The 16,647-nt window shown below is 44.4% G+C and overlaps 1 protein-coding gene across 9 annotated transcripts in view; it reads left to right on the top strand.

Annotated features, from left to right (window-relative positions):
- Nucleotides 1-16,647, top strand: part of RAP1GAP2 (RAP1 GTPase activating protein 2) — a 335,084-nt gene that overhangs the window by 262,451 nt on the left and 55,986 nt on the right. For all 9 annotated transcript variants that reach the window (XM_061604666.1, XM_061604671.1, XM_061604669.1 and 6 more), the window contains 5 exons: nt 1,322-1,451; nt 3,845-4,000; nt 6,402-6,473; nt 7,422-7,508; nt 10,496-10,630. In XM_061604666.1, coding sequence (XP_061460650.1) covers nt 1,322-1,451; nt 3,845-4,000; nt 6,402-6,473; nt 7,422-7,508; nt 10,496-10,630 — 580 coding nt within the window. The remainder of the gene's footprint in view (nt 1-1,321; nt 1,452-3,844; nt 4,001-6,401; nt 6,474-7,421; nt 7,509-10,495; nt 10,631-16,647) is intronic.

Here is a 16,647-nt window from a genome sequence, read left to right as displayed (position 1 = left end):
AGGAATAAGCCCCATTGAATACACAGTGGAACTTACTTCCGAGTCCCTGTTCTTCAGCCAGTTCCTTCATTACTGTAGGATGCAGTTCATTGGGCCCTGGAGATTAGAGTAAATGCACATAGGCAAAAACAGATAAGAAACAGGGAAATCCATGAATCCTGACATTTTCATTTTGATCTCTATGCTCTCCATTGGGAGTGCTAATAGCAGTTTTTTGGGGGGGGGGATTTTATTGTCAGGGAAGTCTGATCTCTGTGGAGCACAGCCCTCCCATTATTTTTGCTGTGTCCCAAAACCCAGAGCTATAGCCCAGAAGTCCCATGTCCTCCCTGGGTCATATTCATAAACTCCTTATTATTCAGAGACTCCTTGGAATCTTTTCTGTCCACCTCTCTTGGTATAAGCAGAACTGAAAGATACAGGGGTATGTAGGTCTTTGATTATGACTGCTGGACATGTTACATTTCCAGGTATCCACCTTTGATGCTTTTGTCTGAGAATTGGTTGTGCCCACTGTATATTTGTAAGGGAGAGGTTTAGAAGAAAACCAGAATAAGTTGATTCTGCCTGCAGTGACGCCTCTGAGCTCCACCTCCTATTAGCTGCCGTGCCCATTGCTCCACAAGCTCCAGAGGTTATCAGCCACCACTGGGGATTGGGGGCGGAACAAGGTTGCCAGCCCCATATCAGCTCCATTTCTTAGATCCAATTCAGATCCAGCCAAAGCTTCCCCAAAAATGCCAGAGATCCAGTCATGGATGTCAAACATCCCCTCTGAACAACAGAATTGCACTAAACCATTTCCTCGTTTGCTGAAAACAGTATTACTGTTAGGGATGGATGAATTTGTCAATTTCAGTTTCTCTCTGTTTCCCCTTTTCCCAACCTTAAATTCAGTTCTTCCTCACATTTCCACATTGCTTCATGTTTTTGTTTTTACAGTTCTCATTAAAATATGTCAGCACGTTAGTGCAAATTTCTCCTAATCTGCATATGTTTGTGTTCAGTTTTGCCAAAAATCCACATTTTTGCACAGCACTGTTCCACAATACAATGCACAATTGTATATAATTTTTACCATTGTATGGATTGTCACACACACTTTACCCTAGTCTGTGCATTTTTGTACACCTTACTTGGCTGGAGAATTGCATCGCAAAATTTGGATAAGTGCAAATTTTGAAGGATGGCTCTGTTTCAGTTCACATATTGTTTTGGGAAGTGTGGATTTGGTCAATTTGCCTTTAAATGTGAACTGAATTGCGTTTCTTCCCCATCCGTAATGACAGTAAAGGTCCATTTTGTTCTCATTGTGTTCTAGCTTTCGTGGCGGTCTCGATGTCACTCACGGGCAGACAGGCACAGAGTCTGTGTACACAGTGTTCAGAGACAGGGAGATTATGTTTCACGTCTCCACCAAGCTTCCTTTTACCGAAGGAGATGCCCAGCAGGTAACTGAAAGCTGACCTTGTTTTCTGGATAGAACATGTAAAAGCATCACGGCAGAACTGGGGATGATGTGGCTTTCATTCAGTGGGCATCCTGAATGAGCAGGTCAACAAAAAGTGTGAATTGCTATCAACCAGTGAATTGCTATGGCCACTGACTGAATGACCTCATTAGGCATATTTGCACGTTCAGCCAAGTTCCATCTCCAATGCTGTGCTCAAAGGTGGGAGCAAATCATGCTGGCTTCAGCCCACATGTTTTCATAGGGATGCTTCCAAAATTCTCCGTCTCAGCAGTGGGAGGCCTCTAGGCATTGTTGGACTACAACTCCCATTAGCCTCACCTGGCATGACCAATAGTGTATGGAAGGCCAGCCAGCCAGCATGATGGGGCAGTGTTGCACCTCCAACTACTAACGGTGGTGTTGCTGCCACTTACTGGAATGATGATGTGGGGATGGTGTAAGGTGTCAGCAAGGTGGGAGCAGTGCAGGCACACCAGAGGAACTAATCCTATGCTCTTGCTGGTGCACTCACACAGCCCCGACCTCACTGCTACCCCATGCCTGAATTATCTCAGTAAGCGGCAGCAACGCTGCTGATGGAGAGGATAGGTGCATGGCACCACTCCACCGTACCAAGCACCTCCTGCTGAATCTCTGCCCCAATTTTGGAGTTCCAAATTGCCAATGTGGAATAGATGTGTTCAGTTCCTTTGGTTTCCTTAGTGTCTTTTCCCTCTCTTCATTGCAGATGTATACATAATCACTGATTTTAAAAAAAAGCACTGCTAAAAAAAGCAATCTTGACTTGTTGGCAAATTATTATGTATTTTGCATACGTTGCCTTTCAATCAAAAAATTCTCCAGGTGACTTACAAGCAATTGGATGTAAATAAAAAGCCCCAAACACTCTTCTCACACACTCGCACTCCCCCCAGCAGACCTTAAGCTCTTTGGCTGAGTGATGGCATAGCATTCTTGCCTTCAAGCCTGGAGTCCCAGGGCAATTGACAGTTAGAGGTTGGAATCGGTGAATCTGTGAATTTTGGTTTCTCAGTTTTCTAATCTTAACTTCCATTCTCCACATTTCCATGTCAGTTTGCAAATTCCTTTTTTTCGAAGTCCTCATGAAACTTCATTAGCATTTTAGTGTGACTTTCTTCTAAAATACACATTGTGGTAAGCTATTGTATCTAATAGGCATGTTTTTGCAAGCAATTTTTCCTTAATATAATGCTTTTTGTATGTTATTTTCATGAATATATGTATTTTTATGCACACTTGAACTAGTACGTGCTTGTTTTGGTCACATGACTTACTGGAGAACTGCATTGCAAAACTGTGGAATTCAAAGACTGGCTGTGTTTTGGTTTCATCTATTGTTTCAGAAAGTGCGAATTAGGTAGATTTGTCTTTAAATGTGAACTGAACCAAATTTCTTCCCCATCTGCAACTGGAGCAGGGTGTCCTTTCTACCAGGGAGGGGGAACAATCTTCCTGCAGCAGCTTCTCCTTCATTGGCCAATGGGTGGGGCCAGGCTGGTTTCCCCCTTGCTGTGATGTTTTTCCAGGGAGGCAGGGGGTAGAACCTCCCAAGGGCTCTTTGGTTGATGGCAGAGGCTAGAGCGGGCTTTCCTTCAACTGTGCAGTCCCAGGACGATAGGTTGATAAGAATGCATGCAAGCAACACCAACACCAAAGGAATCTGGATGCAATCTTACATGGCTGCTTGCGCTGAGACTGTTTTATTGCAGTGTTTTGTTAATGTAGTTGTTATATAGGGATGTAAGAAGGCATTGTTTTCCATTCAGCCCTGTATGAGTCTAATTGCTGCAGTGCTGTTTCCGTTCCGTTGCAGTTCATCTTCTGCCAAAAACTACATGATTTATCTCAACGGCTGCTGTGGTGAAATTATATAACTTAAGTATGTAAATTACATAAGTTACATTGTCATTATGTTATTCCACCCCATTCATTTCAATGCAAAGGAAACATAATGCAAATGGGGGGGGGGGAGCCGTAATCAATTACATACTGTTTGCAAACTGAAGGCCGACGTGTCATTTTAAGTCATTTTGGGACACTTTTGCAAGCAAAGCAACCAATAAATTGAACAATGACAAATACCAATAATTTTCACTGGACTGATGCCCGTTCCAGACATGGGACCAAGAAGCAAACACTGGAACTTTTTGCTCTCATTTCTGTCTTTGTTGGAATTCTCCAACATCCCTAATGACATGTGCTGGTGAAAGCATGCAGGCAAGATCCACGAAAGCACAAAGAATGCTCTGCAGAACTGTGAAGGAGTGTGAGACGTATACACAATTCAGAATTATTGCTGCTGGTTCCTGAGGACTCTTTATGTTCCCCTCCCTTTATGAATCTTTTCAGCTTCAGAGAAAGAGACACATTGGCAACGACATCGTGGCAATCGTATTTCAAGAAGAAAACACTCCCTTTGTTCCAGACATGATTGCCTCAAATTTTCTGCACTCCTACATTGTTGTCCAGGCAGAAAATCCTGAAACAGACAATACATCCTACAAAGTAAGAGGGAAGGAAAGGGAGTCTGTGTGTATGCAACTTTTTAAATATATATGTGCACACCTGTTTTTAGATCTGACAAATAACTGCTTTGGGAGCTGTGGAAAACGTACCTGTTTGGCGAGAGATAAAGAGTTCCTGCTAAGCCTTTTGAAAAATGTTATTTGTTCACTGAGATGCAGCTGGTGTTCTTGTCGCTGTCTTAGCTGCAAAAGGAGAAGCTATTAACATATCTGTGAGTTTGCAGCAAATTTTATTAAGAGCCCAAGTGTGTGTATCTTAGATCTGTCCTTGAAGACTGAGCCAGTCCGACTAAAGGCAGCAAAGCAGGTGGCTGGTGGGATGTTTCACACCTTTGTGACTGCAGCTTTGCCCATATTGCACTCTCCTCTCCTGGGGTTTCTGGCAACTGTTTTTCAGAAGCAGCTGCCTCTGGCTATAGAGCAAGAGTCCCTTGACACAAAAAATCACTCCTGGTCCATCCACCCCCTGTTCTTTTGTCCTAATCTGGGAGAAATTGTTGCTTTTTAGATCTTGCTTTAGACAACTGGGAGTCAGAAGCCCTTGCTGATCTATGGCCGATCCCCCAGTAGATCACCCCTGGCTTATAGCGTACACCACTTCCTGAGGACATGAGAAGCACAGAGGGCAAGGCTGCCTGGAATCAAAACCTTCTCCTCCAGAAGCCCTGCAAATGTTGGACTTGTGTGATCTCAATATAATGGTTGTAAATATATCTGAAGGGCCATGGAGTGGTAGAACATCTGCTTTGTGTGCAGAAGGTTTCAGCTTCAATCCCTGGTATCTCCAGGTTGGCCTGGGAGAGCTACATATCCGAAACCCCGAAGAGCTACTTATAGTCAGTGTAGACAAGCACTGAGCTAGATAGACCATTTGTCTATCTAGATTCCTATGATGGGTGTATTCTCCCCCTCTCCATGGTTCTAAGCTGAGATATTTCCACCCAAATTGGAATAAAAACCTTGCATAACATAGGAAGCTACCTTGTACCAAGTCAAACCATTGGTCCATCTAGCCAAGTATTGCTTACACTAGCTGGCAGCAGCTCTCCAGGGTTTATGCAGGGGAAATTCCCAACCTACCTGGAGATGCTGGGAATTGAACTGGGACCTTCTTCATGCAAAGCAGATGCTCTACCACTGAGCTATGGCCCTTCCCTTTATTTTTATAAAGTGAGGTTCTAGTCCTCATGCTTCTGGAGAAAGGATGGAATTATTTATTTATTATTTGATTTATATCCCGCCCTTGCTTCCAGCAGGAGCCCAGGAATAAAATAGGAATGTCAGAAGCTGCCTTATACTGAGTTAGACCATTGGTCCATCTAGCTCAGTATTGTCTACACTGACTGGCAGCAGCTCTCTGAGGTTTCTGGCATGGAACATTCCCAGCCTTACCTAGACATTCTGGGAATTAAACTGAGACCTTCTGCATGCAAAAGAAATGCTCCCCCACTGAGCCCTTCCCCAAATCAGCAGTGAGGCTCAGGGCAATGAAAGGGTTCAGCTGTTTATTGACAAAGCGATATTAACTTTGCCGGTCAGATAAAGAGCTAAAATGTCCATCCCCCTCAGTACATTTGTCCCCTGGCATGTGCTGGCAGCAAATAAAGGTGGTGCTTTTAGGAGATCAGAGGATGTGGTACTAAAATGAATGAATAGCCCTCTGCCATATTATCAGCCTCAACAGGGTGGTTAGGAGAAGGGGAACTTGTGCCACAGATTTGAAAAGGCAAGTAGCTTACTGTTTGACCTCATAGTTGCATTTTGAAACAAATTAAAATCTGTGTTGGTACACCTTTCTATTCCTACCACACAGTAACATTCAGCAGTGCTTTTGTCATCTTGATTGTTAGGTTGCATTGAAGATTTTGCCATTTATGCCATTTATGCACTGGAGTTGTTTCCTGTAGTATAGAAATGGGGAAAGGGACATAGAGATCACTGAAATAAACAAATATGTAAGAGGCCTGTTGGGTCAAGCTGAGGGTCCTCCTAGTCCTGCCCAGTGGCAGCTGGTGCCCATTGGGATTAGTGGGATGCAAACCCAAACAGCAGGTGGACCCAGAGCCAATAAAAGGCAGAGCCAACTAATTCTAGTTTTGCTCCCGTCCTCTTCCCTGTTGAGTTCTGTAAAGGCAACACTGAGTCCAAAGGAGAAGGAAGATGACAGGCAGAGCCAGGCAGAGCAAGAAGGCAGGCAGGCGGCATCTGGTTAAGGGCAGATTGAGTTTGGTGGAACAGTGCCCCATTGGCCCCAATGGACCAGCCTCCACTGAAGGCAGTGCTCATTTTCTTACATTCTTAGGTGCTCTGCCTATAACTGTCTTTATTCTTTGTGCCTTTTCTCATGGGTTTCTCAAATATTTTTGTTTTCTTCCTGATAGGTTGCTGTCACTGCACGAGAAGATGTTCCTTCATTTGGTCCTTCACTGCCAAACCCACCCATATTTCAGAAAGTAAGAAATGTTAACTCATGTTGGGCCAAATATACCCCCATTTTTTAATGCAGGGCCATATATTTCCCATGAAAGTGGGAGGGGGTATTCCCAGTGACTTTGGGAGGATGACTATGACTGGACAAAATCTATTAATTTTCAGCAGGCAAAATTACGTAAAATAAACTAATATCTCCTATAAGAATGTAATCATGCAGCAGTTTGCTTGGTAGTGCTGCAAGCTAAGCATGATGCCAGAATTCTGAGAGTGGCTGGGCCAGCAGAGGAGGGAGATGGAGGCAGGCAGGGTTGGTGAATGAAGCAAGTAAGGGTGCAGCCCTTAATAAGTGAATAGATTCACATGTTAAAACAGGGTGGGGGTAGTCTTTCAATTCTGTGATTACACCTTGGTAGATCAGAATGTGATATGGTATGGCACAGAGAATTCTGCAACCTAAGAATATCAACTTTTTTAAAAAAGATGCAAGTTTCTAGTCCTTACGATGAAATAAGTTTAAAAGTGTGTGATGAACTCTAGATGTGTGTGATGAGCCAGTGGCAGTGGGGAAGCTGACTAGTACTTCCAGTGGTCAGTGAGAAGGCTACTCTTGTCTCTGTTCAAAGATAAGGATAAACTCCATTATGCTAATTTTTGCATTACATTTTGATGTGTTATAAATTCAGATTTTGTTGAGGCACACAATCCCACAATCCCATGAAGCTCACTGGGTGATGTTAGGCTGAGAGACAGTGACTGGCCCAACAGGGTTGTTGTGAGGATAATATGGAGAGGGGGGTTACCCGTGTACACCATCTTTGGTTCGTTGGGGAATAAGTGCAATAATAAATGAGATGAATATCTGGAAACTGTACTCATCATCGCCTGAGATCACTTCCAAAGAATATTAAATGAGTGTGGATTTGCCAGTTTTACTTCCAAGTCATCCCCCCCCTTTTTTTGTTCCCCAGAACTCAGAATTTCGAGAATTTCTTCTCACCAAGCTGATCAATGCAGAGAACGCCTGTTGCAAGTCGGACAAGTTTGCAAAGCTTGAGGTAAAATGGGTTTTGCCTGGAGCCAGGTTAGCAGGTGGGAAACCTCCTCACTTGAAGCACTTCTTGCTTTGAAATCCCAGGTCACTCAGCAGCCTCATTTTTTTTAAAGGGAGTGAATAGAGTAGAGTCTAAAATCAAGGGCTTCCTAGAGAAGGGTGGGCAACTTCTTTTCTATTGAGGATCACAGGCAGTGGGTGGAGTCAGAGTTGTCTGAGGCAAAAGTGTCCTAGATCTGGAACACAGGAAACTGCTTTATACTGAATCTGACCCATTGGTCCATTTAGCTCAGTGCTGTCTACACTGACTGGCAGTGGCTCTTCAGGGCTTCAGACAGGATTCTCTCCCAACCCAGCATGGAGGTGCCTTCGGGGATTGAACGTGGGACCTTCTGCTACAATGTTCTCCACCCTCATTTTACCCTCATAACAACCCTGTCAAGATAGGTTAGGCTGTGAGAGACAGTCACTCTTACACAGTGAGCTTCATGGCCAAATAGGAATTTGAACCCTGCTCTATCCCAGCCTTTCCCAACCAGTATGCCTCCAGATGTTGTTGGACCACAACTCCCATCAGCCTCAGCCATTGGCAACAACATCTGGAGGCACACTGGTTGGGAAAGGCTGCTCTATCCACTGACTTTACAGCCCTTCAGTTCTCGCCATGGAATTCCTATCCTATGAAGGTTTACTCAGAAGAAAGGCCCCACTGAGTTAGTCTCAAATATCAATATGGGTGTTTTTTGTTTTTGCAAACAACCTTCAGAGTGATGGCTCTCAGCGCTGACAAGCTAATCAATGCTGAAAGGGAGCCCTACTTGCCAAGGAGCAACTGGAAGTGGGTTTTAAGCTCCCAGTTTGTTGGACAACATTTGGGAAAAGTGGTCTCTCAGGCCAAATTAGGACCCGTGCTGGGCCTAATTAGGGCCATGATCTTGAAGTTCCCCACTGCTGTCGTAATGCCTCTGACCCTCATCTGCCTCCCTCCCTCTCTCCAAATAATTCGCCCCCCCAATTTGCTGCTTCCCCAACCTGCTTCCCCAACTTGCTGTTCTAGATTCTGCGGTTCCTTCTGTCCAACACCTTTGTCTTCTGAGTTAGCAAGGAGGGTGCTGAGTGAGAGGGCAACAGACTTGACTTTTGGGGCCATAAAACACAGTGGGGAGCCTCTGGCCTGTGGGCCAGATGTGGCCTACTAGTCCTCTCCATTGGGCCCTCGAGGCTGTTTTAGGGAAGCCGCACACACCTGCCCTGCATCTGATACCAAACATGGTTTTGGTGGTTGACAGGAGCAGCACCGGCGGCTTGCAAACAAGAGGGCTGGTAATGTTCCTTGCACTGTGCCCTCGAGAAAGGGATTTTGACAGGTGGGCAGGACAAGCCACCTGTCAATCACGTGATATCATAATAACATTGTGTGATTGACAGGTGGGTTGCACCACAGGGCAGTGCTACACAAAGGTCTGGCCCTGGAACCAAAAAGGTTTCCCACCCTGGTTTAAAGCATTGCGAGTTGCTGAGATCTGTATTTTTGAGCCTGGAGTGATAAAATCTGCACTGCTACTTTTAAATGATTGCACCAGGGTGATGGTGTCCTTTACTCTCGCTCCCATCAATTAAACTTTGCCCTCCCTGATTTAAATTACCTCCTACTGATTAACCCACAACAGCTTAAATTGAATAATCTTGCTCAATCAGCAGATTAACATTTGCAGCTCTATTGATTACATACTTAATGCCAATTACAGCTGGGCCACAATTGTGAACACTCAAAAATTCCCGAAACAAATCTTATTCTTTCTATTAATCCTAAACGCTGCTGAGGTCTTCCTTTTTCACTGCCCTCAGCCATTCCCCACTTGCCTACCTTTTTACGAACATCCATTCCAGAGAGTTGCCCTGGCTGCCAGCTTCCTCCTCCTCCTCCATCTCAGTGTTACTCCTTGTAGAACTCTGCGAGGGGGAGGGCAGAACCAGATTTGAGTTGGCTGTCTGTCAAAGGGCTGTCTGTCAATGGCTTCACCTTTGCTTGCCTCCCAACCGGTCCCAATAGGCACCAGCCACTGTGAAGCCATCGCATGTCAAAACAAAATGGACACCACCATAGGAGGCTGTAGCGGGAGTGGGGGGACAAGGAGATGCATGTCCCTGTCGTCTTCTCCTTGCTGAGTTCTGCAGGGGCAAAACTGAGAGGCCACCCCTTGGACTGCTTGTAGGGAGAAGGCAGGCAGGCAGGCACTGGCTGAGAGCAAACAGGTTGGGGGACAGAACAAACCCCCACCGGTTGTCCATTACAAAAAGTCCTCTGGATTCCTTTTAGCCAAGACAGCTGATGTGGAACTAGGAGCCAAACCAGATATGCCAGTGAGCTACTGAAACTCATTCAAGCTATTAATACTGGCATACAAAATGGTGTGGGACCCAAATACCTAAAGGAGTGCTTCCTTCTCGGAAACCATCTCGGGCCCTATGATTCACATAGGAGGCTCGATGGTGATCCCACCTCTGGCTGTTGCCTGTTTGCCCTTGACCCACAACAGGACCTTCTCAGTGGGGTTCTCCATTTATGGAATGCCCTTCCTGGTGAGGTGCCTTTGTATTCCTCACTATCGATTTTCAGGAGAAATTTTAAAACATTCCTGCTTACCTAGGCATTGGATGGCTGAAAGATACTGGCCATGTCAGCTGTGAAATTAATAACTGTGAGGGTATATGATGGTTTTTAAATGTTTTTAGATATTCTTATATATTTAAATGTTTTTAGATATCCTTTAAAAGGTTTTAAATATGTTTTATTTTAATTGTACTGTTTTAACACTTTGATATTTGCCACCCTGAGCTCCTTTGGGAGGAAGGACAGGATAGAATTATCATCATCATCATCAACAACAACAATAATAAAAATAAATGATATTGATGATGATGATGATGATGATGCAGCATATGAGTCATACCATTAAAAGCAGTTGCTACCTTATGACATTGTTCCAGGACCGGACTCGAGCTGCTCTGTTGGATAACCTCCACGATGACCTCCATGTCCACACACAAGCGATGCTGGGCGTGGGATCTGAGGAAGACAAGCTGGAGAATGGCGGCCATGGAGGATTCTTGGAATCATTCAAGGTAAAGGAGAAGCTTTGCCATCAGTTTTTCGTTTTTGTCAGGCTGGGGCCTAGACGGCAGAGGAAGAGAAAATTGTTAAAGCTAGGGTTGTGCCCCAGATCTGGCCAAATCCTGGATCCCAGTTTCAACTGGGCCAATTCAAGTTGATCTGGGACTCAGCTAGGGATGGGTAAGAATTTCAATTCAGTTCGCATTTCAAGCAGAATTTATCAAATTTGCACTTTCCGAATCAGTATGAGAAGAGAAACACAGCCGTACTTCGAAATTCGCATTTATTAGAATTTTGGGATGCAGTTTGCCAACTAAACATTTACAAAAATGCATATGAGGGGAAAGTGCACATAAAAATGAATACATGCATGAAAATAACATGCGAAAAGGCATGATGTGATGAGGAATGGCTTGCAAAAAGGTGTCCCTTTGTCAAAACTGCCTATAAAAGTGTGTTTATTTGGAGAAATTTGCACTAAAATGGTGAAGAACTTTCATGAGGATTTTTTTAAAAAAATTGCAGATTGCTGCAGAAATGTGGAGAACTGAATTTAACATTGGGAAAATGAGAAACTGAAAGAACCAAAACAGACAGATCTTTCCATCCCTACCTAGGACTCAGCTGGATCAGGCTGAGGCAGCCCTGGATCACCTGGATCTGATCTGTTCCAGCCAGAGCAATCGGGGGCTATTTTAAAAGTGAGGCACTCTGGCGGTGAAGAGAGATGCAGGCAGGCAGCCTGCATGTATGTCTTTCTCCCCTGTCCCCTGCAACCAGATGTTTAATTAGGGTTTTAAACCCCCAATTAAACATGTGGTTGGGAAGAGTGAGAAGCAGTAGCAGATGGCAGAGCAGCATTACTTACCTGGCTTCCCAGTGCCCTGTGTCACTGCTGGTTACCAAAAAGAAGAGGGGTGAACTTGGGTGGGACATGGGTGTGGTGTGGGTCATGCACAGCCCTAGTTAAAGCCTTCGCTCCCCACCCACCCCACCCACATGCCACCATCCTGATCCAGATCATCCACCCTCCCCTGTGGCTGCCACTCCTGCAATGGGAAGAATGCCCCATCGGATTTGTCTTGCCATAATTAAGCCTTTGTGCAACCTGATATTACACGCCATCTTCTTCTTCCAGCCCTGCCTTGAATTCCCTTCTTTTTGTTGTCTCTGCTATACTGAAGTTTAAACTGTAAGCTCCTCAGAGCAGGGATCTTTATAAACCACCATGCTCACTGATGGCACCGTGTTAATAGCAGTGTGCTGGTGGTTCATACTGCATGCTGCTGGCCAGGCAGCACAATGCAACCATGATGTCCTCCAATAATGGGCTAGGCTCCCTAAATCCCAAGCCTTTTCCAGTTACCACTGCTTAAAACATCATCCCAAATCCTTTGTTAGAAAGCCCTGTTTCATTACAAGGCCCCTGGCATGTTAATGTTCTTCTCCAACGCCTTCTCTGTGTTTATATGAAATTGGATTTGCTTGCTCTTTTGGCATTTCAGGGTGTCCCAGGGCTTGCGAGGAAAACAACTGTCAGCATAATTTTGCAGCTGCCATTTTACCTTTGGACAGCCCCGCTGGTCTGCTTGATAGCTTATTTACTTCTCAGCGTGTTTCCTGTGTAAATATATAATGGGACAAGAGGTGGGGAAATGGAAAGGTGTTCCTTCCCCCTGTTCTTAATGCCGCAAACAATTGGAGAACTTCATTTTCACTTTCATGGGCTGGGAAAATCAGGTTCCTTTCCAGTTAGATCTCAAGTCACACAGGTAGGAGTAAGCAGCTTGAAATAATGGCACAATCCTGTTCAGAAGTAAGTCCCACTGAATTCAGGGGTCTTAGACTCATGCAGACTGAATGGGCGGGATCAATTCCATTCGCATTTAAGAGCAAACCTACCTTATTTGCAGTTTCCAAAGCAACCAAAAAATCAGTACACAGCCATCCTTCAAAAATTTGCACTTCTTTGGATTGCAGTTCTCCAGCCAAGTAATGTTTACAAAAATGCATATACTGGGATAAAGTGTGCAAAGAAATTGCCACCCTAGGCTCCTGCTGGGAGGAAGGGCAGGATATAGATCAAATAATGAAAATAACATACAGAAATGCTTAGCAGGTAATATTGCTTTGCAAAAATCTGTGTTTTAGGCAAAATGGCATACAAACAGGTGTATATTAGGAGAAATCTGCACCAAAATGCCGATGGATTTTCTTGAGAACCTTTTAAAAGATAAAGCAATGACAAACTGATGTGGAAATGTGGAGAACTGAACTTGAAATTGTAAAAATGAGAAACTTTTTCCAACCGGAGTAACTTCTTTTAAAAATGGAGCAGCCAAGGACTGGCTCTCTAGTTCTTCTGGATGTTTCTAAACATTCTCCTCAGCCTGCAGTTTTGGAGGTCTGCTTTTTTGTTTTGTTTTGGAAGTAGAACTAATGTATTAATTGATGTAGAATTGATGCAACAAATCTGGGTGCAAAACAGAATATACGCAATGGCACTCCTATGGCCCTACTTCCAAAATTCTCTTCCTCCAAATATTTTAAAGCTGTTCAGAGACCTTTATGTTATTTTGCAGCCTAAATAAACAAAATGTAGGAAATAAATAAATAAAATATTCTCTCTGGCTTTTGGAGTTTCAGATTATCAGGAATCTCTATTGTTGCATGAATGTTGTACAATGTGCTATGTGCATGTTGTTGCAGCATTCAATTCATACATATTTCCCCTGCCTCCCTACGATGTTGATTAAACACTGCAAGAAAGTGTGATGCAATCATATGAATGTATAATTGCATCATAATTCCTTTTGTGTTTTAACAGTGTGCAGAAAGAGCTTGTGTGAACATCAGAATACCACACACACACACAGAGCTTGCTGCAATTCTGTCTATGACAGACAAGCTTTGAGACAGTTTGCAATGTCAATGCACATGCATGCATCTGTAACTAGAAAGTAACAAACTGAAAGAATAGAAAGTGGCAGACTCATTAGAAACTCTTCTAGAGAAGTTGGTATTCAGGAGGAGTGGAATGCAGGGCAGAGCAAACTGGAGAAAAAATAAAGGAATTGACTGATGGAGGAACTCTTACCAGAGAATCCAAACACATCTGTTTGTGCTGAAGCAATTGATTTCTCTCTTTATATGTACAAAACAGTAATAAACCACAAACTGTAATTTTTTTGTCTTGATTTATTTTGAAAATAATAGGATGTGTGTTTGTGTATATGTAATGCAGGAGTGGGGAAACTTTGGCCCTCCAGATGTTTACTGAACTGCAACTCCCATCAGCCCCACCAAGCATGGCTAAACTTTAGGAGAAAGTTTGTCAATTGGTTTCTCCTGTTGGGAACAAACATTTAGCTAAAATCTGCTTCTCTGCAATATCTATCCATATCCAGCAGGCATTTAAGCTGAGGCTGGATGGCTACCTGTCAGGGATGTTTTAGTTGCATCCAGCACTCCAGATCCTTTATTGAGTGGAGAGTTGGACTAGATGACCTCCAAGGTGCCTTCCTCAACTGTATAGTTCTATTACCTCTCCCACAATGTCCCCTCCTTCTTAAACCAGGATTGCAATGTCCATCCTTCTGGAGCAATAAGATAACAGGTCCCATTCCTTTCAGAAGAGTTATTTTATGCCCTTTTCTTTGAGATCCACTATTCCGGGGCTGGACAGTGATTGTTCCATTAACCTAGTTGCACCATTCACAGGGAATCCTCATAAGATTCTCAATGCATGGTGCTTTTAGAATAGGGCCAGAGGCATCCTGCACATGCATGTTCTCTCTCTCCTCATACCAGTGTGGAGGTTATTGTCATCATCCCACTGATCCTCTCATGCTGCGGTGGCTGTCCAGTTTCGGGTGTTTGTGAACAAAGTGGATTATCTAGACTATTTTCAGTGCAACCTGGTTTTCACTCACTTCTGGAGCTCACAGGTAGAGCATCTGCCTTACATGAAGGAGATCCCTCGGTTAATCCCCAGCATCTCCATATAGGACTGGGAATGTCTCCTGCCTGAAATCCTGGAGTACCGCTGCCAATCAGGGTAGACACTACTAAGCTAGATGGACCAGGGGTCTGACTCTGAAACAGCTCTTGTTGGTGGCCTACATTGGGAGAAGAACAAGGGGAAAGCAACCCTGTTAATTTTCTCAGTAACTTGTGATAGTATCAGTCATTGTATCCTCCTGGAACAGCTCTGGAGGTTGGAGGCATGGTCATTTGGTGGTTCCATACCCACCTGCATGTTCCATCTCCAGAGGGTATCAGGGTGAGGACTGGGGGGGTGTCCCTCAGGGCTCCATTCTGTCCCCCATGCTTTTTAACATCTAGATGAAGCTGTTGGGAGAGGGAGTTAGGAGGTTTAGGGCATGATGTTGCCAGTATGTAGATGACACCTCGCTCTATTTCTCCTTCATATCTGAAATAGCTGAGGCCATGCAGGTGCAATATTGTCATCGAGAGATGTGATGGCTGGATGAGGGCCAATAAACTGAAGCTGAATCTCAACAAGATAAAGGTGCTGTGGGTTGGTGGATCTTGGGTCCAGAATTTGGGTAGGCGGTCTGTGCCAGATGGGCTTGCACTCCCCCAAAAGACCCAGATGCATAGTCTCAGGGTACTCCAAATCCTGCTTTTGACACTTGAGGCCCATGTGGCTTTATTGGCATAGAGTGCCTATTTCCATCTCCTGCTCATTTGCCAACAATGGCCATTCCTTGCATGCGACAATAAACCATCCTGGTAAACTCCTGGTTAGATTACTGTAAAGTGCTCTGTGTTGGGCCTTTGAAGACAGTCCAGTGATTGCAGCTACTGCAAAATACAGCTGTCAAAATATGGAGTGTTTTGGTTGCCTGGACCCACTTGATACTGGATCAAAAAGGCTTCCACTGGCGGCCATATGCTACAGAACCTTCTCTCTAAATTGAAGAGCTTAGGAGCCAGCTATCTAAAGGATCACCTCTCTCTTGTCGGGTGCATGATTTAAAATCTACTTGGGAGGCCCTTCTTGACAATTCTGTTGCTGAGTGCATCCTGTGGAGCTACTTGGTGGTGGCACCTCAGCTATGGAATGCCCTTTTGTCCTCCCCCTCAAGGTGTGGCTGGCACTGACACTGATTAATTTTCAGTCCCAACTGAAAACCTCCCTCTTTCTCCAGGCCTTTGGGAATGGAGAGTAATGTAATGCTGTGCACCAGATCTGGCCAAAGACTGGATCCTGAACTGAATCAGACTGATCCAGGTTTTGGCCAAGTTTGGTTGAGACAGCCCCAGATCACTCCGGGTTGGGTCAGCCCACCTGGTGTGATCTAGAGCTGTCAAAATGCAACAGGGGGAAAGAAACCACTGCAAGGTTTAAAGAGCAGTGTGGGACTGTTTGCAAAAGGGCTTTCAAACACACCTGACCTACCCTTTGGTTGTGCATGCCTGTTCTCAGCAGGGGAATATGCACATACAGCTGAATTAAGCAGAACTGAACTGGCTGGGATAACAAGCAGTTTCATAGAAACAGAAGCCTGCATTACTATGGATTACTATTTATTCTTCAGTCTCAATTGACTGCATAAGATATCTGTATAGAAAAGGTGTAAATGGAAATGGACTGCCTTCAAGTCGATTCCAACTGATGGTGACCCTATGAAGAGGGTTTTCATGGTAAGTGGTATTCAGAGGGGGGTTACCATTGCCTTCGTCTGAGGCTGAGAGGCAGTGACTGGCCCAAGGACACCCAGTGAGCTTTGTGGCTATGTGTGGATTTGAACCCTGGTCTCCCAGGTCGTAGTCCAACACCTTAACCACTACACCACACTGGCTCTCAGAAAAGGTGTAGGTCACACTTATTGTTTTGTTTACAGGATCCAGGAACGCTAAAGGAGTACAACAGCATTTAAGTGATAAAAATGTACAGTTCCCTCTGAAGACCTGTATAGGTTGAAACGCATTTGGGACATGTTCAGCACAATGACATTTTATTGTTATATCTGATTGTTTTATACATGGTTTTATGAATGCT

The sequence above is a fragment of the Rhineura floridana genome, chromosome 21, assembly GCF_030035675.1.
Source record: "Rhineura floridana isolate rRhiFlo1 chromosome 21, rRhiFlo1.hap2, whole genome shotgun sequence".
Taxonomy (NCBI): Eukaryota; Metazoa; Chordata; class Lepidosauria; order Squamata; family Rhineuridae; genus Rhineura; species Rhineura floridana.
The sequence above is the reverse complement of the archived record's forward strand: the minus strand, read 5'-3'. Positions and strand labels throughout refer to the sequence as shown.